At 53.6% G+C, this 24,457-nt stretch overlaps 1 protein-coding gene and 1 long non-coding RNA gene across 4 annotated transcripts in view; one reads left to right on the forward strand and one right to left on the reverse strand.

Annotated features, from left to right (window-relative positions):
• Positions 1-13,501, reverse strand: part of CYTH4 (cytohesin 4) — a 30,938-nt gene extending 17,437 nt beyond the window's left edge. For 2 of the 3 annotated variants that reach the window (XR_003210166.2, XM_025881852.2), the window contains exons 1-4: positions 13,300-13,501; positions 4,228-4,310; positions 2,159-2,223; positions 590-656 (exon numbers count right to left, since the gene is read on the reverse strand). Coding sequence is in view for 2 of the 3 variants with exons in the window: in XM_025881852.2 (XP_025737637.1) it covers positions 590-656; positions 2,159-2,223; positions 4,228-4,310; positions 13,300-13,318 (234 nt within the window). In the remaining variant the exon portion in view is untranslated. The other variant, XM_073882791.1, reaches the window with a different exon arrangement.
• Positions 13,502-20,206: 6,705 nt separating this feature from the next.
• On the forward strand, positions 20,207-23,255 carry LOC112831793 (uncharacterized). Its single transcript, XR_003210236.2, has 3 exons — positions 20,207-20,247; positions 21,411-22,599; positions 22,854-23,255. It is a non-coding gene; the product is annotated as an uncharacterized lncRNA (long non-coding RNA).
• The last annotated feature ends 1,202 nt before the right edge of the window (positions 23,256-24,457 follow it).

Raw genomic sequence — 24,457 nt, forward strand, 5'->3', positions numbered from 1 at the left:
TAAATTTCCAGGGACCCCTTGGCTGCCCTGACCCCACCTCCGTGTGTCAGCTTGTCGCTTCCTCCCGTCTTTGTTCAAGCAGGAAGGGAACCGGCTGCCACCTAGCTGGCTGAGAGGTGGGGCTGGGGTTGCTCGGAGGCAGGGGGAGAGGTGGGGGGGGTGTAGGAGGTGCGGGGGGAGGGGCAAGCCCTGGGTGCTCCGTGCCAGGGGCCCCAGCCTGGCTCCCCCTGGCAGAGGCTGGAAGACACTTCTGGAGACTAAGCCCAAGGATCTAAGGGCCCCACTGTCCAAAGACCTACTCACAAAGGAGGAAGCAGAGGCTCAGCCAGCGGACTCCAAGTCCGTGAGCTTCACGCAATGTCCCCACATCCTCCTGGCTCCCACCTCATGCTATGCTATGGGGTGACAGAGCCCTTCAGCTCTGACGGGCTGTGGGACACTGGACAGGTACTGAGCTCTGCTGGGCCTCAGTTTCCTCATTTGTAAGGAGGGTAATTGTCAGTTGAGGGGAACCAGAGGCCATTGTGAAGGTGTCCAGCCTGTAGCTCCCCCAGCCCCAGGACCACTTGAGCCCCCCACAACTGCCTACCTTCATGGGGTCCATATTGAACTTCTTACGCCCGATGCATAGCTCCTTCTCCTTCTGTGCTAATCGGCTGCAGACACAAAGATGTCAGGCTGGACTGCCCCGGGACCCCAGGGCACCCTCTCCAAGCCCCAGGGATGCTTTGCTCAGCTAGAACCAATATTCCCCAAGAGCCTCCAAGTGGGGTCCTCACACCCTGCATCGGAATCACCTGGGAGAGCACGAGAAATGCAGGATCTGGGCCCCTCCCGGAGCTACTAAATCAGACTCTTCTGATGGGCCCAGTGCCAGCATTTTAACCAGCTCTGGGGCCATGGCCTTGGGAACCCAGAGTTGCTCCAGGGAGAGCATTTAGAGGGGCCTGTGCAGGATAACAGGGAGGCTGGGGGCGACGGCACAGGCTCTGGAGCTGGACTCCTGGTGCAAATCCCACTCCACTGCTTTGTTGGCTGAGCTACATAAGGTGAATCACTTTATCTCTCTGGGACTCAGTTTTCTCCTCTGTAAAATGGGGATGACACCATCACCTGCCTCACAGCACTGTGGAGAGGTGAAAACGTTCAAAATAGCTCGGTGGTAGGTGCTCTGTAAATGTGTGTTATTGTTGGAGCTGGAACAGGGCATCTGGAGACCCAGGGCAGCCACGTGTGTGCCCATGCTTGCCTGTGTGATTTGTGTGTGGGTCTAGAAAGGTGATCAGAGACCAAGGGGTGGCAGGGGCAGGGTGGTGATTTCCTGAGACACAGTTGTAGGAGTCAGTGTCTGAGGCCTTAGGGGATTATGTAGGGACCAACATTCTCTCTCTCTCTCTCTCTCTTTTTTTTTTTTTTTTTGAGAGCGAGAACGAGCGAGAGCATGAGCAGTCGCGGGGGGGGGCAGGCAGAGGGAGAGGGAGAAGGAGACTCCCCACTGAGCTGGGACCCCCAAACTGGGGCTCGATCCCTGGACCCTGGGATCATGACCTGAGCTGAAGGCAGACCTTAACTGACTGAGCCACCCAGGTGCTCCAGAACGAAGATTCTTATTCTCCACAAGTGGGGAAACTGAGGCCCAGGGAGGGGAGGGGACCAGCCCCAGGTCACAGAGCCAGTGGGGGTCTTCCCACAGGAGGGGCAGGTGGATGACACCCTATGGGTGCAGTGAGGTGGGCCAGCCTTGGCCTTGCCACGGCCCGGTTCTGGTCCCTGTGAGGCTCTTGGCTCCTGGTCCTCCTCCTTGGGGCTGAACTCCCCTTCTCCCGGCCCATCCCATGATGCTCGTGGCCATCGACTGACCAGGGGTTGGGTCAGGGTGGGTTGGGAGAGACTTTGGGTGGAGGGGTTGAGGGTGGGGGTGTCTCTTAAAAGAGGGGGCCGTTGGAAGTAAGGACCAGACCAGACCACGCGGTGGAGTCTAGGGTCCTGCCTGTTCCTCTCTCACCTCCACTGCCGCCTCCTCCAGGCCGACCCGTGGCTTCACCAGGGCCCCAGGCCCAGGCATGGCCCCTTGCTCCCTCATGCTCATTCCTGGGGTGTGACATCCTTGGGAAGCCACCGTGGCAGCTTCTCAGTGTCCCCTGGCCCGGCCCCTCACCTCTCCTCCGCGGTCTCGAAGCAGTCAATCTGGGCAAACACATCTGCGATCTCATCTTTCAGCTTCTGTGGGGTGGCAGGGGGCACGACAGGGTGGGACAGTCAGGGATGGAGGCTGGGACGGAAAGAGATTCCCGAACACCCTCCCCCACTCCCACTTGCACCCGTGGGCGTGACCTCCGACCCCACGGAGCTGCCACTGAGTGCCCCTACCCCTGACAGATCGCTTTCCCAGATGTTTCTTATTCTCACAATCCAAAGCCAACCTATTGCCTGTTGATACCCAATTCCCCAAGGGCTCCTGTCTTGGGGGAGGCAGTCCCCAAGTCCCCACCCTTCCCCCCATTTTATTTCCAGCCTTCCTTCTCCCCTCTGTAGCTGTGGTGTGTCCTGTCTTTTAGACACTCCTCTCTGGCTTCCATCCCCCATGCAAGGACTCTGCAACTCGTCCTTGACTCCGTGCCGACTATGGGCCAGGAGTTATGGGTACACCAGGGTACCAGAGAGTGCAGGCCCTCTTCTCAGGGACCTTGTAATCCCAACGGAATTTACAGAAGAGGACGCTGAGGTGCAGAGAGGTGACGTGGTACGTCCGAGGTCTGATTCCAAGTCCGTGCTTTCCCCACTCCCCTCCAGCCTTTTCCAACTTGACCCTGCAGGTGGTGCCCAGGGGAAGAGGACCCCCTAATTATGCCAACCACAACCCCTGGGCAGATAGCAGAGTGGCGGCTTGTCCAGCACCCTTCTGCGGAGCAGCAACATGAGTCCCTGGCAAGAGTCCCTAGAGCCCAGCCCAGCCCTTCCTCACCTTTCCCTGCAATCTGTGGCATGAGCGTGGTCCCCAGGCTTGTCCGAGAACCCAGGGGCAGCATGGGGGCCTGGAGACTAGACCTGAGCCCAGTCAGTGTCTGCCCATGTGATGATCTTGGCCAAGTCACTGAGAGACTTCCCCATGATTCACTTGCAAGTATTAACTGAGCACTTACTATGCTTTGACTATTGAGTTGGGGTATGATGGTGGGCGGGAGAAACCCAAACCTTTGTGGAGCTCCCAGTTGGGTGGGGTTGGGATCATGGGGTCATGGGCAAATGAAATGACGGTGCAGAAAATGATCTGAGTAGCTACACTGTGGTGAGCACGGCGTAAGGGATAGGCTTGTCCAATCACCATGTCACACACCCGAAACTAATGGAACAGTGTGTCAACTCTACTCAAATTAAAAAAAAAAAGAAAATGATCTGAATCATGGTACAGGAGGAGCCTGGCACATGGTAGGTCTCGAGAAAATACTTGCTGAGTGAATGATTCTGTATCTTCAACTTTCTTAGGTAGATGTGTGTGGGGTGGGGGTGGGGTCCCAGCAACCCCAGCCGGGCGGTCTGGGTCAGGGCAGTCTCTAGGAGGCAGCATTCGAGCTGACAGTGAAGTCACGAGAATGAGGTGCCATGAGGAGAGCTTGGGAGAGTCCCAGGCTATGGGAACTGTGAGTGCAAAGGCCCGGGGGCAGGACGGAGCCTGGCACATTCCAGGAACAGAAACAGGGCCTGCCTCACAGGTGGCTAAAAATCAGATGAGTGAATGTTTGAGCAACTGGTGCATTGGCGAGTGCCGGGCATATACTGGTGTTATCTTGACGAAATGGTTTAAGTTTTAGAGGGGCTGAAACTGAGGCCCAGCGTGGAGGTGAGGCCTGATGGGGGCCACACGGATGGGAGTAGAGCCTGCCGTGCTGTGAAGTGTAGAGAGCACTGGGTGGGGCTCTATACACAGTAGGTGCTTAGCCGATTGCCCCCCTTCCCTCCCCCAGGCTCCTGGCTCTCTCTGGGTCCTGGCAGCTGGGCCTGGGAGTCCCCCTGGGATTCTGGTCTCCCCACTCCTGGGGGCCGGGGCCAAGGCCACGTGTGGGCTGGAGCCTGGCCCCGCTATCCAACCAGCCTCGGTCAGGAGTGGGGAGGTGTGTGAGCATGTAGGAGTGTTTGCTTCTGGGTGGGTGTGCTTGGAAGGTGTGTCAGCATGAATGTGTGTGTAGACATGCGCACGCACGTTTGTGAGTGTGAGTGTGCACACACCTGGATGTCTTCCAGAAGCTGCTTCCGGTGCCACTTGATCCGCTGCAGCTCCTCTGTCTCCCCACTGCTCAGCTCCACTGGGTCTGGAGAGAGAAGAACCAGTGGTCACTGGCCCATTCACCACCCTCCCCTCCATCATTCCCCTCCAGCCACACAGGCTAGCTCTTGCTTCTGTCAGGGCCCTCTTCCTTCCAGAAACCCATGGCTTGCTTGCCCTCATCACTCAGGCTTTGGTCCAGATGTCACCTCCTCCAGGAGGCCTTCCCTGACTACCCTCTCTAAAGCAGGCCCTTCCTCTACCTTCCCTTCCTACCCAGCTTTGTACCCTTTCGGTACAGACTCCTTGAAACCATTTTGTTTATTCGCATATTTTCTGTTCTACTCATTATACTCCTAGCACCATGAGAGCGGACACATCAACAATTTTGCTCACTGCTGCATCCTCAGCCCCTAGAAAGAACCCGACGCATAGCAGGTACTCAGAATACTTGCTGGAGGCATTTGTCCTTCCTTGGAACTTTCATTTACTCTTTCCCTGGATCCCGTGTTTATCATTTATCCACTTATTTATTTGCACAACCAGGAAGTAGTGTATCATTTTGTCTCACATGCCATTGGCCAGAAGTAGTCACATGACCACACCTAGCTGCAAGGGAAGCTGGGAAATGAGCCTTTAGTATGGTGGTCCTGATACCCTTATTATGTAAGATGGGGAGACTGGGTTTTGGGGGACAATTCACAGTCCCTGCTCTAGACATTGAGGCTCAGAGAGATGAGGTGACCTGCTCAGGGTTGCACAGGGACAAGCCGCTGAGCCAGAGTGAGACTTGGATTGGGCTCGCTACAAAGCCTGGGTTCCTTCCTCATCACCTGGAAATGAATGAAGGGAGACATGTGTGTGCTGGTATTCTGTGCAAGGTGCCACACTGGGGTCAGCGACCCACCTCTAATCCATTGTGCATCCTGTTCCATCCACAATGCTCACCTGGTCAAAATCCCCATGGACTCCATATTACTTAAGAGAGAAAAGTTCTCATCCTGGCCCTGGCCTCCCCAGCCAGCCTTATTTCCCACTCTTCTCATTAAGAGCCTGACAGTCCCCTTACCAGCTCCTCACTGTCCCCAAACTGTCTCTGTCTTATTTCCCCACGTTTGCTCATGCAGATCCTCCACCCTGGCATGCTTGTCTGCCTGTCTATACACTCCCTGACTCTTTAAGTCCTAGCTTTAGGGAATACCTGGTCACATTTCTTTAAGGTTTTTTTTTTTTTTAAAGATTTTATTTATTTATTTGAGAGAGCGAGCATGAGAGAGAGCATGAGAGGGAAGAGGGTCAGAGGGAGAAGCAGACTCCCCGCTGAGCAGGGAGCCCGATGTGGGACTCGATCCCGGGACTCCAGGATCATGACCTGAGCTGAAGGCAGTCGCTTAACCAACTGAGCCACCCAGGCGCCCTCTTTAAGGTTTTCTAAGGACAGACATTATCCCTCTCAAATGAAAGTAGAGAGAATATTTTTTTAAGTTTTATTTAAATTCAATTAATTAACATTACTAGTGTATTATTAGTTTCAGAGGTGGAGTTCAGTGATTCATCAGTTGTATATAACACCCAGTGCTTATTACATCACACGCCCTCCTTAATGCCCATCACCCAGTTACCCCAATTCCCAACCCCCTCCCCTTCAGCAGTCCTCAGTTTGTTTCCTATGGTTAAGAGTCTCTTATGGTTTGTCTCCCTCTCTGATTTCGTCTTGTTTTATTTTCCCCTTCCTTCCTCTATGTTCCTCTGTTTTGTTTCTTAAATTCCACATATGAGTGAAATCATATAATTGTCTTTCTCTGATTGAGTTATTTCACTTAGCATAATACCTTCTAGTTCTATCCACATCGTTGCAAATGGCAAGACTTCATTTTTTGAATGGCTGAGTAATATTCCATTGTATATATATCCCACATCTTTATCCATTTATCTGTCAATGGACATCTGGGCTACTTCCATAGTTTGGCCAAAGAGAGAACTTTTTCTTTTAAAAGATTTTATTTATTTACTTGACAGAGAGAAACACAGCGAGAGAGGGAACACAAGCAGGGGGAGTGTAAGGGGGAGAAGCAGGCCTCCCGCAGAGCAGGGAGCCCGATGCGGGGCTCAATCCCAGGACCTTGGGATCATGACCTGAGTCGAAGGCAGACGCTTAACGACTGAGCCACCCAGGCGCCCCAAGCAGAGAGAATATTAAGGGCTCCCTTTCCCTACGTCTCCCTCCCATTGACTGTGCAGCCATCTTGGACTCTGAGATGGAACTGAGTATTGAGATGGGGAGGCACCAAGCAAGTACTCAATAAATGGTAGGTGTCCAACAGATGTATAATAGGTGCTATGTTGTGCCATCAATTCTCCTCTTCAGGACCAAGGCCCCCATTCTCTCGGTGGCTGGGGGTGGGATTGGGGGGTAGCCTGCTGCTGTCACAGCTGAGTTCTTCCCTAGGAACCTAACTCGGCCAAATAGAGCTGCCCCACCCAAGGATATGCTCCTCCCAAAGGACAGCCCCTGCATAAAAAGCCACGACCTTTTGCCTACTTTCTGGACCTGAACCAGTATTGACATAGACTCTGCCAACTGAGAAGAAGCTAGGTCCCCAGAAGGAAGGGTCCTGCAACGCTGGGGCAACTATATATGATAATGATATATTGATAATGACTGCCCTGCCCAAGTGGTCAGGATGGGTCTGTGTGACCCACAGAGTCATAAAGCCATCTGAGCACAAGAGTGATCCTTCATAGTGGCTCACTCAGGAACAGGTGTGAACAAAGGTTCCAGTAAGCTCCATGGACAGGTCACGCAGGCCCCTGTGTCATCCACTGTGGTTGCATCAGGTCCCTTAGCTCACACTATGTCTGCATGGGTAGGTCCCTTGTGATCTCTCTGGCAAAGGAGCAAAACACCTGAACTTGGTTCCAGAACGGGCGGCTTAGTGTTTGGGGACAAGTAAAAACTGGGTAGCTATTGAACTACAGCCCTCCTCAAAGGTGTCCCGGAGAAACAGTGGTGAGAAATCCTCCCAGTGGGGAGAACTGGGCCAGAGCACCTGGCCATCCATTTCATGGGCAAAGAGCAGGGGCACGAAGTGAGAATACACATGCATATAGGGTGTGAAAATTAATAAAAGGAAATCTCTGTTAGAATGGAGTCAGGGGGCCCACAGGGAGAGCTCTCACACCCTCCTCAATTGCAGACCCGAGAGAAGGACACACACCTTGCAAGAGGGAGGCTCTTCTCCTCCCTTAGCAACAGCCCAGCGGATGAGAAAGTCACAACTCAGCCAATGAAAAGCCACTACACATCGAGCTCCCAGTTAACTCCAACTTTCCAACTCCCCTCTGCTCTAGGAAAGAGCCTCCTCTCCTGTGTTCTGTGGACTTGCCAAGGGTTTGACCATAGCTTGCTTGTCCTGGATTGCACTTCTATACTATTCTGCAACAAACCCGTCTTTGCTCATAAAATAACTGGGAGTTTTATTTTTTAAGGTTAACAATGACCAGGACAGCATGGCTTGACGTCTTGGTCCGAGGCTGGAAAGAAGGAAGATTGGAAGATTGGGAACAGAGAGGTCTAAGGAACAGCAAGTGGATGGTCCCCTAGGAGTGGACATGGAGCGTGAAGATTTATTTTTAAGATTTTATTTATTGATTTGAGAGAGAGAGAGAGAGAGAGAGAGAGAAGGAGTGCAAGTGGTGGGGGGAAGGGCAGAGAGAGAGGGAGAGAGAATCTCAAGCAGACTCCCCACTGAGTATGGAGTATGGAACCTAATGCGGGGTTCAATCCCCCAACTCTGAGATCATGACCTGAGCAGAAATCCAGAGTCGGATGCTCACTGGACTGAGCCACCCAGGCACCCCGAGGGTGAAGATTTTTGTGAAGCATACTAATGCGCCCCAGCAACCATCCACCAGAGGAGAGGACCTGCACCACCAAGCAGACAGAATGACTGGCCGGTGACGTCATCCTGTCTCTGACCCGCCAGCCCAGTGCTGGTACAACTCTCTGAGGATGAAGCCGCCATGGGGTCTGGGCGGAGGCTGCGTGTGGAGCCACTCACCTAGGCTTCCCCAGCTCCCGCGACTGCTGAATATCCCAACTGCCACAACAGAGACCCATTGTTTCCCAGGAAGGCCACCAGCAACTTGGTGGCAAGTTGATTACATCAGATCCCTTCTACTCTTAAAGGCCAGTGATTTATCTTGACTGGAAGCCACACATGTTCTGGACACACAGTGGCCCTTCCTTTACATGGAGCCTCGGCCGGGGCCCCTGTCTTGAGGCTTTCAGAGTGCTTGATCGGCCCACTCACTATGAGTACCGCCCAACATCACACTGGACCAAGGGACTCTCTTTCTTCTTTTTGTTTTTTAAGATTTTATTTATTTGACAGAGAGAGAGAGAGAGCACAAGTAGGCAGAGCGGCAGGCAGAGGGAGAGGGAGAAGCAGGCTCTCTGCTGAGCAGGGAGCCCGACGCGGGACTCGATCCCAGGATCCTGGGATCATGATCTGAGCCGAAGGCAGATGCTTAATGACTGAGCCACCCAGGCGGCCCTCAAGGGACCCTATTTACAGTGAAGTTGGTGTGGGAGAATATGGCCCTGGCCCTGCTGGTCCTCTCTGGCACTTCGCCACCAGAGGCTGCCAGCCCGACGGAGCAGAGGGGCTTCCTGAAGGTGCAGCAGAGATACCAGCTTGGAGCCGACATCCTGCTTGGACCGGGCACCGTCTACCGGGATGCAGTATACACCCTAAACCAACGACGGTTAGTGGTGCTCTGTCCCCAACAGGTCACCGACACAGATCCAGGCACACGGAGGAGGAGTGACTCCGTGTACCTCCTCCTGGTGACCCCCATTTGGGAGTTTTCCTTTCTGTCCCTGCCACTCTGAGCTCGGCAGGCCTAGAGAGCCTGGCTTCCAGAGAGAAGGGGGAGGTGGTACTTATACCAGGGGACAAAGCAAGAGGCCCGTTAACCTTCAGCTCAAAAACCCCTACTTTATGCCAGTAGCTCTGTATAAATTGTGCCTTTTAATCCTTACAGCTCCTGGAAGTGGCCAGGACCCCAGGAGACATGTCGACGCGCAATGCTCTCTCCCTCTCTCTCTCCCTCAAGTCTCCCCCCCCCCCCGCCCCGTTCACCCCCCTTTTTCCCCCCCCCCCCCCCCCCCCAACGCAGACCACAGGCTCGGCCCTGGATGACTGCAGGGCATCCTTGTGTCTCCCTGCCTCCATGCGGCACCTCCAATCCAGTCTCCCACGGCGTCCCCGTGTCCTGGGGATAAGACCCCGAATCTGCCTGGGCCCACCAGTCAGTCCCACAGGCACAGCCCCATCCTCAGCTCACACTGCGCCATCCTTGCGCCGGCCCTCGGCCTCCTGGACGTCCTCCGCTTGCTCCCACGTGGGCCCTCCCCACGTCTGTAATGCCTTTCCTTCTCCCCTTGGCCTGGTAGCTCCCATTCATCTTCTCCCCTCTCAGGTGCCCTCTGGTGCAGTGTCTGGGGACACTCTCCCTCACGTCCCTCCTGTCTCCGCAGCGGTTCCAGGATCTGCTCAAAAGACAAGCTATCTGTTGGGGGCGGGACGCTGCTGGGGCCCCTGCTATGTGCCAGGTCCTGTGGGCTCCAGGCTCTCGCCGTCTTCTATCCCACTGGATCCCGATGACAGCTCCAGAGGAAGGTCTGTCTGATCTCATTCTATACACGAGGCACCCGGGGCTCAGAGAGGTCCAGTGACCTGCCTGAGGTGACACAGCTGGAGAGCGGTGACACCCAGGCCCAGCTAGGACTCCGAGGCCACCGCCCTGATGGGGATCTTCTGATGCCAGATATTTTCATGCACATCATCAAAGCCCCATCAGACACTAGCCCTGGTGGTCCTGACTTGGAAATGCTGACCATGACGATGTGTTTGAGAATGAAGGCCAGATGCGGAATGATGCCCACAGTCGGTTCCTCTTTCCCTTTCTGGGGAGTGAGAGAGAAAACCAAGCCAACTTCCTCGAGCTGGGGAGACTGAGGCACAGGTGTGGGTGGAGAGTGTTCTTGGGACAGTGGGATGGTATGGGGGTGGGAAGGGGGGTGTTTGCCTTCTTTCTTCACAGAGCTTCTTTTGGGGTTTGACAGGCATGCTAATGGATCCCCCCTGTCCCCTTCTGGCAGGATTCTGACCCCAACAGGATTCTGACCCCTGTGCTGTCCCGAAGGTCATGGGAAGCACCCCACCTTCCAACCCTTCACCTCCGTGTTTCAAGAGGGGATTTCTCCCCATTTCAGAGCTGAGGGCACAGATGTTTCGGGGAGGGTGACAAGGACACAGAGTGAGAGCCTGGTGATGCTGGAGTTTCAAACACCAGAGCAGCTCATGGGAGGCACATTTTGATAACAATAGACATAAAACTACAAACAAATAATAAAAGGAGAAGGACCAAAGCCACCACCATGAACTCTGTTGACTCCTCCCTCGGCTCTGAGTTTCCCACCTCACAAGGGCTGCCCGTGGACGCCGGGCCCCACCCACGCTGAAGGCTGAGGCTGCCCAGGCCAGCTGGGGGTGCCCTCATGCCCACCCTGACCTGTTCCGCAGCTCCTCCTGACTTCCCCTTTGTCCTTCCTCTTTCCCATCGTATTTTTAGAAATCGTTCTGCTTGCAGCCCTGCTTCCAGAACAGCTGGCCTTGCTTCCCCTTTCCAGGGCAGGAGGAGGGCGCGATCCTGGGGCCCCGAGGGCAGAGGCATCTGGGAGTCTCAGCACGAGGGGCACTGGGGCAGAGGGGGTGTCTGGCGGAGCTGCTCCCCGGCCCAGCCCCCAGGGCTCTGTGGGTGTTGTGTGGCTTCCTCCCCACCCCCAGAGCCAAGCTGCATCTATTTTTGACTGCGCCCAGCCTCCCTGCACCAGCCCAAAGGTGCTATCTTTGGTCACGTAGGGGCTTTGCTGCCTGGACCTCTAGCCTTCCCGGCAGGCCTTGGGGGAGGGGGCCTGATCTGCTTCTGGGCAGAACACACGGCAGGAGGGGAGGCTGTCCTGGGGGACCTTGGCCACCATCCTGTCTATGGTACAGATGGGGAGCCGGAGCCCACAGAAGGAAAAGGCCCATCACAGCCAAGGGTGGGTTGGTGCCGAGCTGGGACCTGAGCCAGGTGGGGCTGACTCCCAGTCCCTACTTACTCTCCCAGCCCGGGCCGGGAGGATGGTGCCCACTGACAGATGATGAATCTGAGCTCAGAGAGGGGAAGTCGCCTGGCTGTGGAGGAGCTTTGATTAAGACCCACTCTGGGTAATGGAGGATGACCTTCCTTCCTTCCCTCTGACTCCTCCAGGAAGTCTTCCCGGCTCTCCCCCTCCCAGGTAGAAGGAGTCGCTTCCTCATCAGCCCTGGGTCATTGTGCTGCAGGATCTGTCTCTCCCTCCCCCACATCCTGGACCAGCAGCTCCCCCACGGCGGGGCCCACAGCCAGGTCACTGCTGTCCCCAACACGGCCCAGCACAGGACCTGCACACAGGAGGACTGTTGATAGCATGAATGAATGAATGAATGAATGGACCAATCCATGGAGATCTCAGACCTCCCAACACACCACCTGCATTGACTTTACTCAGGCCACTTTTCCCCAGGGCCAGCCTAAACAGAGCAGCACCCCAGCTTCTGGCCTCCCGTCTCCCACAGCCCAGGCTAACCCGTGGCTCTCCTTGCAGGCTCTTGTCCCTGCTCGGGCCCCCTGACATCAAGCAAGTCAGCCCTCTCCTCTAGTTCACCTCTGGGAGCCTCCGTTTCCTCATTGTGGAGACAACCATCCTGTTCTGAAGGACTCAGTCTGTGAAGCCCCAAAAGAACAAAGCAAGAAGGGTGGGAAGCCAGGCAGTGTGTGCGGACATGGCCCCCCTCCCTCCTGTCGCCTCATATCTGCTGAGTGACCTTGAGCCTGGCGCTGCTCCTCGCTGGGTCCCCTCTTGTCTTCTAGGCACCACCTAAGACATACTCCTGGAGCCCGCCCAGTTTGTGAGCCACCTGCCACCAAAAGCCCAAAGGCTGCTGAAAGGGATGGGTGGTTCTCTAACTGGGTTCCCCAGAGCCTGCCGGGCCCAGGAGGCCTGGGGGGCGGGGTCAGACCGCTCCGTGTTAGGTTTTGTTTGAAGAAAGGGTTCTATTGCTCACAGGGTGGATGTCATCGGAACCTGGGGACCTGGACAGCTCCTGGTCGCGCTCGGCTTCTGGACTTCCAGGCCATGCTGGGATGGTCTGAGCACAGGGCACAGAGGCTTCGTCCCACTTCTCCGTGCCTTGCAGCAACGCAGCACCATCCTGTTCCTTCCCCTCCCAACTGTGCAGACTGTGCCTCTCCTCTTTCCCCACCGGACATATGGTCCCGCTCATTGGGGAGGGTCTCGGCCCTGGTTCTCTGCTGCTCCTCCCTGGCCCCCCTCCACCGGCACTCGAGGCGGTGGCCTCAGCCTCCCCAAAGGCAGTCCTCACAGCCCATCCCCAAAGGCCAAACGGGAGCTGCAGGGCCCTTGTGCCGCCCAGACAGCCATTGTCACCAACATCATCATCTTCAACTCGAGCAACCTTTCTTGCACTGACGGTTCCTTGTCCCGGGAATATTCCTTCCCCAGAAACCCATACAGATCACTCCCTCCCTCCTCCAGGCCTCTGCCCAAATGGTGTCTCCTCCTGAGGCCTTCTCGACCACCTTCTCCCATCATCCTTACCTACTTGGCTATTCTTCCTCCTGCTTGTCACCTCCTGACATATTACATTAATACCTTTACTGTCTGTCTCCCCCTCTAGAGCGTGAGCTCAGGCGGGCAGGAACAGGGCCTGCTTTGTTCACTGGACTGCCAGCTCCTGGAGCACAGCTTGGCACCCAGCCTGAGCTCATAAACATTTGTTGCTTCCTTCTGCATGTCCTACCTGTCTTAGATCTATTTTTGTATCGATTCCTTCCAGGATGCTGCGAAAGCAGGCACTATTATTGTCCCCATCTTACAGAAAGGAAACTGAGGCCCAGAGAGCTTGGCCCCAGGTGCTTACCTGGGTGGCACAGGTCCATTCTGAGGCCCTGGGGAAGGGTGGCCTGTACCGCCTTTGCCTGCTGACCCAGCTGCTGCTGGAGCTGGCGGGGCAGAGATGTGTCACCTCGGCTACAGCAGGCCGCTTCCGGGTGGCCCCGCCCAGCCCCGTGTGGGGAGGAAGTCAGTCAGTCTGCTGGGATCTGGTGTGGAGGCTCTTGACACAGCAGCACTTCCTAAAACCAGCAGTTTCGTGTCGCAGGGACTCTTTGCATTTTTGGGTGCGGGCATGGGAGATTTAGAGACAACAGAGACAAAGGGAGGGGTTGGGAGATAAAAAGGGAAAGTGAGACGCACCGACGTGCGCGCGCGCATGTGCGCATGCGCACACAGCGAATGGTGGTCGCTGGGGGCCACAGTTTTCTCCAGGGGACAGTGGGCCATTTACTTAGCAACCTCCTCAGATATAAGCTGAAGTGTCACCTTTGGACAGCTGGGCCCCAGAGATTCTACCCTACAAGCTCTCTTTTGCCTACTCTCCCTTGGGAAAAGGAAAAGGGATTCAGTGCTATAAGAAAGGCTTTGCTTTTCCTCCATGACATATCTGGGTTTTTTCCTATCTAGTGACCAATTGGCAATCATATGTTTAGTTTCTCTTTTCCCTCAGGCTGCTAGGAAACTCAGAGTCAAATCTGAGGCTCCTTTACAGCTGCCCTACTGTAGCATATGGACTTTGGGACCAGGCTCAGCTGTGTGACTCTCAGCTCTGCCACTTGGGACTGGTGAGAACTCAGGCAAGGCCACTTATCTGCAATGAGCCTCAGTTTACTTACCTATAAAAGGGGAATGATAATCCTTACCTCAGGGTTACAGAGAAGATGGTGGGAGAGAATGTGCGTAAGATGCTTGGGATAGCGGGTCCTCAATGAGCACTATCTCCTTTCCCTCTTGGTTTCGATTTTCTTTCTGGTTAAAATTCCCAATTTTATTGCTTGTGACTTTTCTGCAGGCTGATCCAATTTCTTTGTGGAAAAAAGTGTTGTGTAAAGAAATTATCTATAAAATAAATGCTCACGCGGTGTAAATTTTTGTGGCACCCATCGATTTCTTCATCTGTTTCCCTACCAGGCTAGAGGCCCCATGAGGACAAGGTCACCTCCGTGTCTCCATGTCTGGTAAGAGCAATGAAGGAAGGAAGGAAGGAAGGAAGGAAGGAAGGAAGGAAAGGAACATAGGGGAGATAGTGTGGTTGATGCCAAAGTTGGCTACATTTTCCACCCTTCCCTGTGTGCACCCCCCTTTGCAAGGCTACCCTGCTACTCCTCCCATCAAGAGGTGGAGTCTATTTCTCTGCCCCTTGAATCTGGGCTGGGCTGTGTCTTTCTCTGGCCACCTGCCTGCCCAGCTTCCATGGGAACTAGCCTGGGCTAGCCTGCTGGGGAATGGGAGGCCATGCGGAGAAAGGCTCAGCCATCCTGACTGCCACCTGGTTGCAGCCTCATGAGTGAAACTGGGCAACAATGGGAGAAGGACCATTAAGTGGAGTCCCACCCTCATGGCTGTCCCATAGCACTGTGAGAAATAACAAATGTTTGCTGTTTTGAGCTACCAAATTTTGGGGTAGTTTGTTACGCAGCGAAAGCTCATTGATACAGGTGAAATCCAACACCTTCATTTCATTGAGGTGGAAACCGAGGCTCATTTCCGGGACACGCTTTGACCAAGTTGGAACTTGAGTTAGTGGCCAGCTCAGGGCCAGACCTGCCAGTCTTGTGCTCTCAGCACTCTTGGAACCAGCCCCCCTGTTGCCCGCGGGCCCGTGCCTAACTCAAGGTCACTCTCTAGGAAACTTGTTGAAACGGTCTCCATAGTAAACTAGATGTTTCTCTACACATTGGGGTCTGAGGCATGAAAACCCATTTCCTGGGTCACTTCAAAAACAGAAATGGGGAGGAAGGTGTCATTCCCCATGCAGAAAAGTTAACACATCAGGATTGGGACTGTGATCCTTTACAAGGCCTGCTTGCAGGTTTGGCTTTTGGCTGGTGTCTGGGAACTTGGGTTTCTACTGTTCTCTGATGAGAGTGGCTCACTGAGCCTAAACTGTACAAATACCATGGGTTATGCTGAACACCTACTTTTGTTTTGGGTGTCTGCAAGTTTGGTATATGCTGGGCAGAGGGTGCCTACATGCCTGGCCCCCAATAAAAACTCTGGGTGCCGAGTCTCTATTGAGCTTCCTGGGTTGACAGCACCTCACATGCGTTTGCACACTTTGCTACTGGAGGATTTAGTGCCTCCTGGCTGGCCCCACTGGGAGAGGACTCTTGGGTACTCACACCTGGTTTCCTGTGGACCTCACCCCAGGCACTTTCTCTGGGTTTGCTTTGTACCCCTTTGCTGTCATAGATCAGAGCTGTAGGTAAGACTATGTGCTAAGTTCTGTGAGTCCTCCAGGTGAATCACCGAACCTGAGGATGGTCTTGGGGACCCCTGAAACATGCCCTAATGCTGCAGCCAGGCCCAATGGATGGACCTTGCCTGGGGCCACAAGCTGGCATCTGGGGCTTCCCGTTCTGTCTGAAGGGCTGGTTAAATGGTTCAGTTATTATGACTAACTTGTTCTTTAAGACTCAACTCAAATGCCACTTTCTCTGTGAAGCCTTCTGTGATTGCACCTCCTTTCCCTCTGCTCCTCCAGCCTTGAAGGGACCCTCTCATTGTGGGTGGCAATGGGTTTGGTAGATTTAATTAGAGGGGAACCGTGGAGACCTGGAATCAAATCCCAAATCAGCACTGGCTAGTTGTGTAAATTTCTCTCATCTGAGCCTTTTTTTTTTTTTTTGTCATCTGCAAAATGGGGACAGATAAAATTAGGTTTCTTTATATGACACAGAAAACCCAAATAACAGTGGTTTAAAGAAATTAGAGGTATATTTATCTCTTATGAGAAAGAAGCCTGAGGTAGGTAATATAGGACTGTTCTCATAGAAGCCTGGGAATCAGGGATCCAGGCTCCCTCTAACTTTTTGCTTCTATCCTCAAGATCTCCTCATGGCCCAAAGTGGTTGCCTGATGGTACCTGAATTTCGGGTAGGAAGAAAGATGAAGATGGGAAGGGCTTCCTTTAAAGGCCTCTTCCTGAGGCTCTTTCTGGCCTGAGGTCAGCCCTTTTCCCTGAAATGGGTGTCTGCTTCCTCCATATGAACTGCATGGAGGTCCATGGTTGGCTGTGGAACAACACACAGCAGTCTGCAGACATGGGGTCTGGGAGGTCTTTAGACAGCCTCCACCACCACCACTTATGGAGTGCTCACTACATGCCAGGCACTATGCTAAGTGCTTACACATCCTTTCATTTAATCTTTTCCACAACCCAACAAAGTGTATTACTATCCCTGCTTTATAGATGTGGAAACTGAGTTCAGAGAGGTTAAGTTACTTGCTCAAGGTCACACAGCCAGGAAGAGGCAAGCTCAGATTCAAGCTCTGCGCTGACTTCATTCCCACTCTGAACTTATGCAAGCATCACTTTCAAACATTTAGAAAGAAGTTTAATAGCTTGCCCACCCCTTGGGGGAGAGGTAGGAAAGGTCTGGCACTTGAATCCAACTGTAGTAAAACCATGTAGGTGATGCTTTCTGTTGCCCACAAGCTCAGAATTCCTCACCTGTTGGACATAGCTGACTTGAAGGCAAGAAAGCTGGAAAGAGCTTAGGGATGGTCTAATTCAATGACCTCATTTACATGTGTGATAACTGAGACCTGGAGAGAGAGGGTCTTAACAGAGTCAGTAAGGGGCAGAACTGAGACTGGAGAGAGAGGGTCTTAACAGAGTGAGTAAGGGGCAGAACTGAGACCTGGAGAGAGAGGGTCTTAACAGAGTGAGTAAGGGGCAGAACTGAGACCTGGAGAGAGAGGGTCTTAACAGAGTGAGTAAGGGCTCAAGGGCTCTGCCCTTGAGCCCATTTGGGCTGTAGAGTCAGAGTAAACCTTCCATCCATCCATCCATCCATCCATCCATCCATCCAGTAGATGTATGTACATTCACTATGTGCCATGTGCTGTTCTTGGCACTGGCACAAGACAGACAAAAATCTTGGCCCACGTGGGGTACATGGTTGAGTCACCTGGACTGGGTAGGACATGGCAGGTAGTGGGCAGGGTGTGTGTCTGGGATGAATCATCTCCGAAGTCCTTCCCTTTCATAATTTTCTCTAATTTCTCATTTTTTTCTCTTGACTAGGTATTGGCCTGGCAGAAGAAGCACCCCTGAATCTTAGGACTGCTGAGGCTCTGGCCTATGATACTCCAGCTGCAAGTGGGGCTTCAGAGGGGGCTTTCCAAACGTGCCTGATATCCCCCCGACCTGTCATTCCTTGTCCAGTTTGGCCACAAGACTTACTGGGAGCCTTTAGCACAGGGGGACAGGAGGAAGCTGGGCCTGGGAGACAGTCCATGGCTCAGTAAGTCAAAGGCAGGGATGGGGGTCAAGGGCAGCAGAGAACACTTTGGTGTCCAAGTTCATGTCAAGAAATTGCCCCTGATGAGATAATTGCACACATGTGGAAAAGGATGAGCCCATGAAGATTCTTCCCAGCATCCCATTGGTAACAGGGGCATTTGGGAAGAGTCAAACGCTCATCAGGGACTGAATGGTTAATAAATTATGCTGAGTCCAGATGATGGGCCAGTGTGAGTCATTGAAGAGAATAATGAGGATGTAGAATTCAAGCATCTTTTGGTTTTCAGTATAGCTTAAGCGGGAATTTACTGGCTCAGTTCCTGGAGAGTGGAGGATGTGGTTGACCTTGGGGATATGGAAATCAGAGACTTAAGATGTCTCTCTCTCTCTCATTCTCCTGCCCATTCTCTCAGTCTGTCTGAGCGGTTTCTTTCTTAGTTGGGTTTTCTCCATAGTGCAGCCAGTCCAGCCACAGACAGCACCAGGCTCACATCAGATCACCTTTGACTTTGGAAAGACGGCCTACCAAAAAAAAAAAAAATCTTAGGGAAAGACTCTGATTGGCTAGACCTGGGTCACATGCCTATCTCTGGACCAATCCCTGCAATATCATAGGAGGAACGCCATGATTGGTCAGGACTGGGTCACATGCCCTGGCTCCTCGTCGGGAGGGAGGTGAGAGGGGAAGGGACAGGCCCGCGAGAACAGCCAGGAGAAGGGCAGTCCCTTAAAGGAAGGAAAACTGGGTGGAAAAAGCAACAAATGTCCACTCTGGCTGTTTTTTTTTTTTTTTTTTGACTTTTTAGTTTCTCTTGTTTTTATGATACAGATGATCCTAGACTGTATGGATTGGTATGGAATATTATCCTCAACCTCCGGCTGAGTGTGTGCACGGGGGTCGGAGGCAGACTCTGGAGCCAGACTGCCCGGGTTCCAATCCCGACTTTGCCACTTTCTCACCGTGGTCTTGGGCAATTGATCCCAGTTACCTCATCTGTAAAATGGGCATAATAATAGTGCCTACTTCATATCATTACTTTGAGAATTAAAGAAGTTAACCCATGTCAAGCACATTTGAGTGGTGGTTGGTGTGTTGTAGGTTTTTGATAAATGTTAGCTGTTGTAGATGCCTAGAGAGAGGTTGTCAGCCTGACTGGGGTCAGGCAGGTAAGCGAAATGAGGACACAACAGGGAATGGTGGGGCTTGTGGCAAAACAGGGAGGCTTGTCCCATGTGAAGTGGGCAGCTGGTCCTCAGGGCCAGCAGACTGTTGCCTTGAAAAGACAAGAGCTTGGGATGGTCAGATCTCCGTTTTTCAAGGATCACTGGATTTATAAATTTGTGTGTGATATTAATAAGCAATTAGTTTTTTTTAAAAAATTACAAAATGCTGAGCTGGGGAACAAGGTGAAAGTCAACAAAATGGTTGTCTCTGGCTCATGGCTTACTTATTTGATGCCTGGGCTACCAACACATGATGGAAAGATATTCACCAAAATGTTAATTAAGAGATAGTCTCTGGGTTGTGGGATTTAAGGTGGTTTGAACTTTCTGTGCATTTTCTATGTTCGTCTGAGACTTGGGCTCAGATCCCAGCTCTACCCGTGTGGCCTTCCCCTGTGAGTCGGCTTCCTTATGGGCAAAGAGAAGATAGGAATGCCTCCTTCTTTTGTGTGGAGAAAATTGCAAAAGCAAAACGTGTAAAGGTCGTGGCCCAGTATTCAGGGTACAGGTGTGTATGGGATATAGGGCCAGCCAGTATCTAGCTGTGCCACCCGGCTCGGACGTCTGAGAACGTGGGCCCTCCCCAAATGTTTGACTCTGAGCGTGGGACTCGCAAAGTGGAATTTCGAGGGGAGGGGAGTTGTTAGGTGAGAGTCATCATTTCACACTGAGTTCCTGAGTGTGACCCCAAGTGCTGGGTGCTAGGGACAGAAAACTCAGCAGCTACCACCAACACTCAGTGGTAAGACTGTGGCTGGAGGAGCTCCGACCCATTCGGTGAGGACTTCCCAGAGCAGGGATGCCCGTCCAGAGTCTTGGATACTTGTACAAGAAAGGAAAGACTCCTGTAGAAGGTCGATTAGGAGTGTGTGCTTCAGCGAAGGTGGGGGTGGGACGTGTTCCAGGTTGAAGGAACAGCATGAATAAAGGCTCAGAGGCTTGAGATGGGGTGGAGGGCAGGATTGGGAGGAATCCAGACCCGGCCCAAGTTCTGCCTCAGGTTTCCCCCTCCCCCGACTCCTCCTCCCAGGCCTCCACCCTCCACTCAGCTGCTCCCTGACTCCCACTTCCCCTTTCCAACACAGGCGGCAGGAGTTTCGGGTTGAGACTGTAGTTTCTGCTGGGGACCGGAATACAGACATTTGCACATCAAGCATATGTATACATGCATGTCACGTGCACACGGGAGGTGGCCCTGGGCTCTTCCTCCTCGAAAGCTTACTTCAGTGGGGCCTGGGAGAGGCAGAAGCCTCCAGTGGGCCTCGGTGGCTGTGCTGTGGGGTAGGATGGGGCCGAGGTCTGGGGTTAGCCAGAAGCAGCATCTCCCTAGGCTGGGCCTCCCTCCAGGTTGCCAGATGGCTTGGGCAGTTTCAGGTGTCTGTACCTGTTTGGCCACACCCGCCGGGGCTCTGCTCATCCCATTTGGTCCGGGCAGGTCCGTGCTCACACCTGGATGCAAGGCATCCTGGGAAACGGAGCACTTGGCATTTGCAGCATGTCGGTGGGAGATGGGCTCCCCCAGCCAGGGAGGCAGGATGGAAGGGGCTGCTGGTGGGAACCAAGGTGTTAGCCTGTGGAGCCCTGGCGGGAAATGCTACCACAGGGACGGGGGACGGGGAGGAGGGAGCAGGTGGAGGCCCAGGAGGAAACCAGGCATGTCTGAGACCCCGAGTTGAGGGCCTTTGAAGAAGTGGTCAGCAGTGCCTCTGGTGGGTGTTGGGGAAGTGAAGGTCTCTGGGCGCTCAGCAGCTCGGGGTGAGAGGTGGTGAGGCAGGGTCCACAAGCCAGGGGTAGCTGAGGAAGTGGAGGCAGAGAGGTCGGGTATCAAGAAAAGATCAAGAGGTGGGGTCCACTGGAGCAGGGGTGGGGGTGGGCAGGGTGTTTTTAAGAAGGAGTGACTCTACTGGAGTCAAGCCACCAGATACCCAGGCATCTGTGGCTGGAAGGGTCACTGGCAGGAGGGGTGGAGGGCCCAGGAGTGGTGGGTCATCCTGAGGGGAAAGGCCAAAAGAGTCCCCTGGCCCAAGGGCATCTCCAGTGTCTTCCTTCCAGACCAACACAGAAGCTCAGAGGGGCTGCCGCAAACACACAGGGATTCCAGTCCAGAGTTTGGTTGTGACTTGTGTGTTCTTGTGGTTAAGGTTGAGTCATATTTCTGGGACATCAGTTCTAGTTATTTGGGAGGCCACGCCTCTAGAGTTTTTGTCAGTCCTTCAAAGATTAAAATCTGATACTTGAGGATTTAAACTTATGGCAGGTTCAGTCTGCCGTGGAGTCTCATTCTTTTGGCTCAAAATTGTGGTTATAGACTTTGACAAAGTGCTCTGTTGACACATGTTCTCATGGGTCCCCTTTCGGCCATTTTGGTGTCATCTCTGGGCAGTGCTGGGGCTCCCTGGGACCTCCAGCTTTGAAAGCCAACTGATCACATCATTCTTCTGCAGGGGCTTCCCACTGCCCTCCGGATGGCATTGAGACTCCATAACATGACCCAGGAGACCCTCTGGAAGCTGATGGCTGCCTGCTGCCCCATGCTACAGCACTACGGACCATCCTTCTTTGTCTTGGTCAGACCGTGTTCTCTCATGCCCCAGGGTCTTTGTATATGCCACTCCTTCCACCTGACTTACTCTTTCTCCTCACCATCTCTGGCCAGCTCCTACCCATGCTTTAGGTCTTTGCTTAAACTGTGCTTTCTCTGGGCATTGTGTCCTAACCCGAGTGTTCATGGCTCCTGCACAGCCTGCCAGAACCATAGCACCCGTCTAACTGCTCACTCAAAATCAGTTTTCATCACTAGAGCATAAGCTCCCTGAAGGATGAGGCTGGGTCTATCTGATAGGCCTGTGGTGCTAAGTAAGTTTTGTTGAGTGAATACTAGCTGGGGTGGGGGCCAGGGATCTCCCACATGAGCTCTAAGGGTCTGTGGATCCCTGACTCATGATGGCCCGCAGTAGTCAAGCGCCATCTAACTAAGGCAGCTTGCTGCCCAGCAGGTCAGAGTCTGAGCATCTTCCCCGCCGCTAACCTGTGTCAGGCGGTAACGCTTCCTCCCATAGTGACCCTGGGAAAAAGCAAGAGCGGAGTCTATCAGCAGTTTCCAGCCATTTTCCAGCATTGAGCTCGGGTCTTCACCCTCGCTCTGAGGTTGGCCATCTGCATATTGGCAGGGTAACTCTGTTAATCAGAACCGATAGTTATCCAGAAGCTGGGTGAAATAGACCAGCGTGTGAGCTTGTGACCCCTGAATCCCAGAACATTCTGCTGGAAGGTCCTCAGGGGCGTCTGAGGTCTCTCCCCCAGTGAAGAGAAAACCGTGGCAGGGGCGGGAGGTTGGGGGCCTGAGCACCCTGAGGCTTGTTTTCATTCTGTTTTCCTACCACCCTTTCGATCCCCTCAGCTGCCCCTCAGGCTCTGTGTGCTGGGGAGGAGGCCACATCTGGTTTCTCTGTGTGGCCCCAGGTCCACAGGGTCCTGAGACAGGTCTGGCATAGACGGGGTGTGCACCTTGCCCAAAGTCAGCACCAGGGGGTGTGGGACAAAGGACTCCTGACTCCCACCTGCTAGAACCTTCTATTTGAACCTGGATTTTGAGGCCAGGACATGGGGCCTCGCAGGCGGGGGTCCCACCGGGTGGCGTGAGGGCACAGAAAGAGCACCGGGCTTGCACTCCGCTCAGGCAAAGCCAGCCTGCCCCCACTGACTCCGTCCCTCCTGGCCATGCGGTGGGAGCTGAGTCACTCAGCCTTCGTCTCCAACTCTTCAAGACGGGTCTTGTGCTCCCTTAACACTTAGACATGCCCAGAATGTATGTCCTCTCCCTCTCTGGGCTTCGGTTTCCTTTTCCACAAAACCGGGAAAAATGACGGCGCCTCCCACGACGACAGGTGTGAGGGGTTTCATGAAGGAATCCCCTAAAGGTAGCCGGCACTGGGCCCAGCCTTGGGGCAGTGGGAGGGCCTGGCCTGGGTCCTCAGCTTCTGGGAGCCTGGCTGGGGAGGAGAAACCAGACGGGGGTGGGGGGGTGGGGCGGTAGACAGGGGGAGGGTGAGCGGGTAGGGGGACTGGAGGGTCTGTCCCCTTGGTCACCCCCTTCCTGGGATTTCCTCGGAGACCAAAGGCAGCTCGCGGGCTCTGCCCTGTGGTGGCCGGAGGGATGCCACTCAGAGAAGTCACAGCCTGGGACTGGGTGGGGCTTGGTCTTGGCGTGGTGACCGTGGCCAGGACTGAGCAGAGCCCGGCAGCCCTGCCTTCCCTTTCCCTCTCTACTCCATCCCTCCTGACCCTCCATTGCTGGCCTTAGGGTGGCGGTGGGGGTGAAGTGGTGGTGGTGGGGGGACAGGGAGGTGCTGGGTTGGTAGGTGGGCCCTGACCAAGGGGAGGCGGGTGAGGTCATGCAGGGGCTGGTTCAGATCTGATCTTTACTTAAGTGGTGGGTGGTTTTGTCCACCATGATTTATGGCTTTGATTTTGATTTATAAAGAGATCACAAAATATTATTTATCTTATCTGCGAAGTTTTGGCCTCCCCCTAGATTCTGTGCCTGGGGTGGTGGGGGTTTCATGCCTCACCCTCACCCAGCCCTGTTGGGGGGAGGGGGCAGGTAGGGAGTGGCTGGGCTGCAGCTGGAGTTCTGGAATCCCCCCGACTGTTCCCTTGTCCCCCCTCCATCTCCCACTGCCTATCCCTTCATCACCTGTCCATCTTCCGTCTGTCCATAGTTAACCTGCATTCTGCATTTAGATGGTCCGAGTTTGCATCTTGGCTGCCCATCCTGGGTGAGCTGTGAAAATTAAAAATTTTGTGCGTCAAAACCCACCATGAACAGAATAAAAAGGCAACCCACAGAATGTGAGAAAATATTTACAAATCATATATCTGATAAGAGATTAACATCCAGAACATACAGAGAACTCCCAAAACTTCTAAAATAAAAAAGCAGGGGCACCTGGGTAGCTTCATTAAGTGTCTGACTCTTGATCTCAGCTCAGGTCTCGATTTCAGGGTCGATCTCAGGGTCGTGAGTTCAAGCCCCACGTTGGGCTCCAGGCTGGGCATGGAGCCTACTTAAACAAAATGAAACAAAACAAAACAAAAACCAAGCCTGATTCAAAAATGGTCAAAGGACTTGAATAGAGGTTTCTCCAGAGAAGACATACCAATTGCTAATGAGCACATGAAGGGATGCTCAACATCGCTCATCATTAGGGAGAAGCCGATCCAAACTCCAATGAGATACCACCTCACACCCGTTAGGATAACTTTTATTAAACAAACAAACCAAAAACAAGTGTTGGTGAGGACGTGGAGAAATTGCAACCTGTGGGCACTGTTGGCAGGAAGGTAAAATGGCGGAACTGCTGTGGGAAACAGTATGGTGGCTCCTCAGATAATGAAAAATAGAATCACCAGATGATCCGGCAATTCCACTTCTGGGGATACACCCCAAAGAATGGAAAGCAGGGTCTTGGAGAGATAATCTGTACACCCG

Source organism: Callorhinus ursinus, unplaced genomic scaffold (genome assembly GCF_003265705.2).
Source record: "Callorhinus ursinus isolate GAN/ISIS: 27379988/994484 unplaced genomic scaffold, GSC_fseal_2.0 scaffold48, whole genome shotgun sequence".
Taxonomy (NCBI): domain Eukaryota; kingdom Metazoa; phylum Chordata; class Mammalia; order Carnivora; family Otariidae; genus Callorhinus; species Callorhinus ursinus.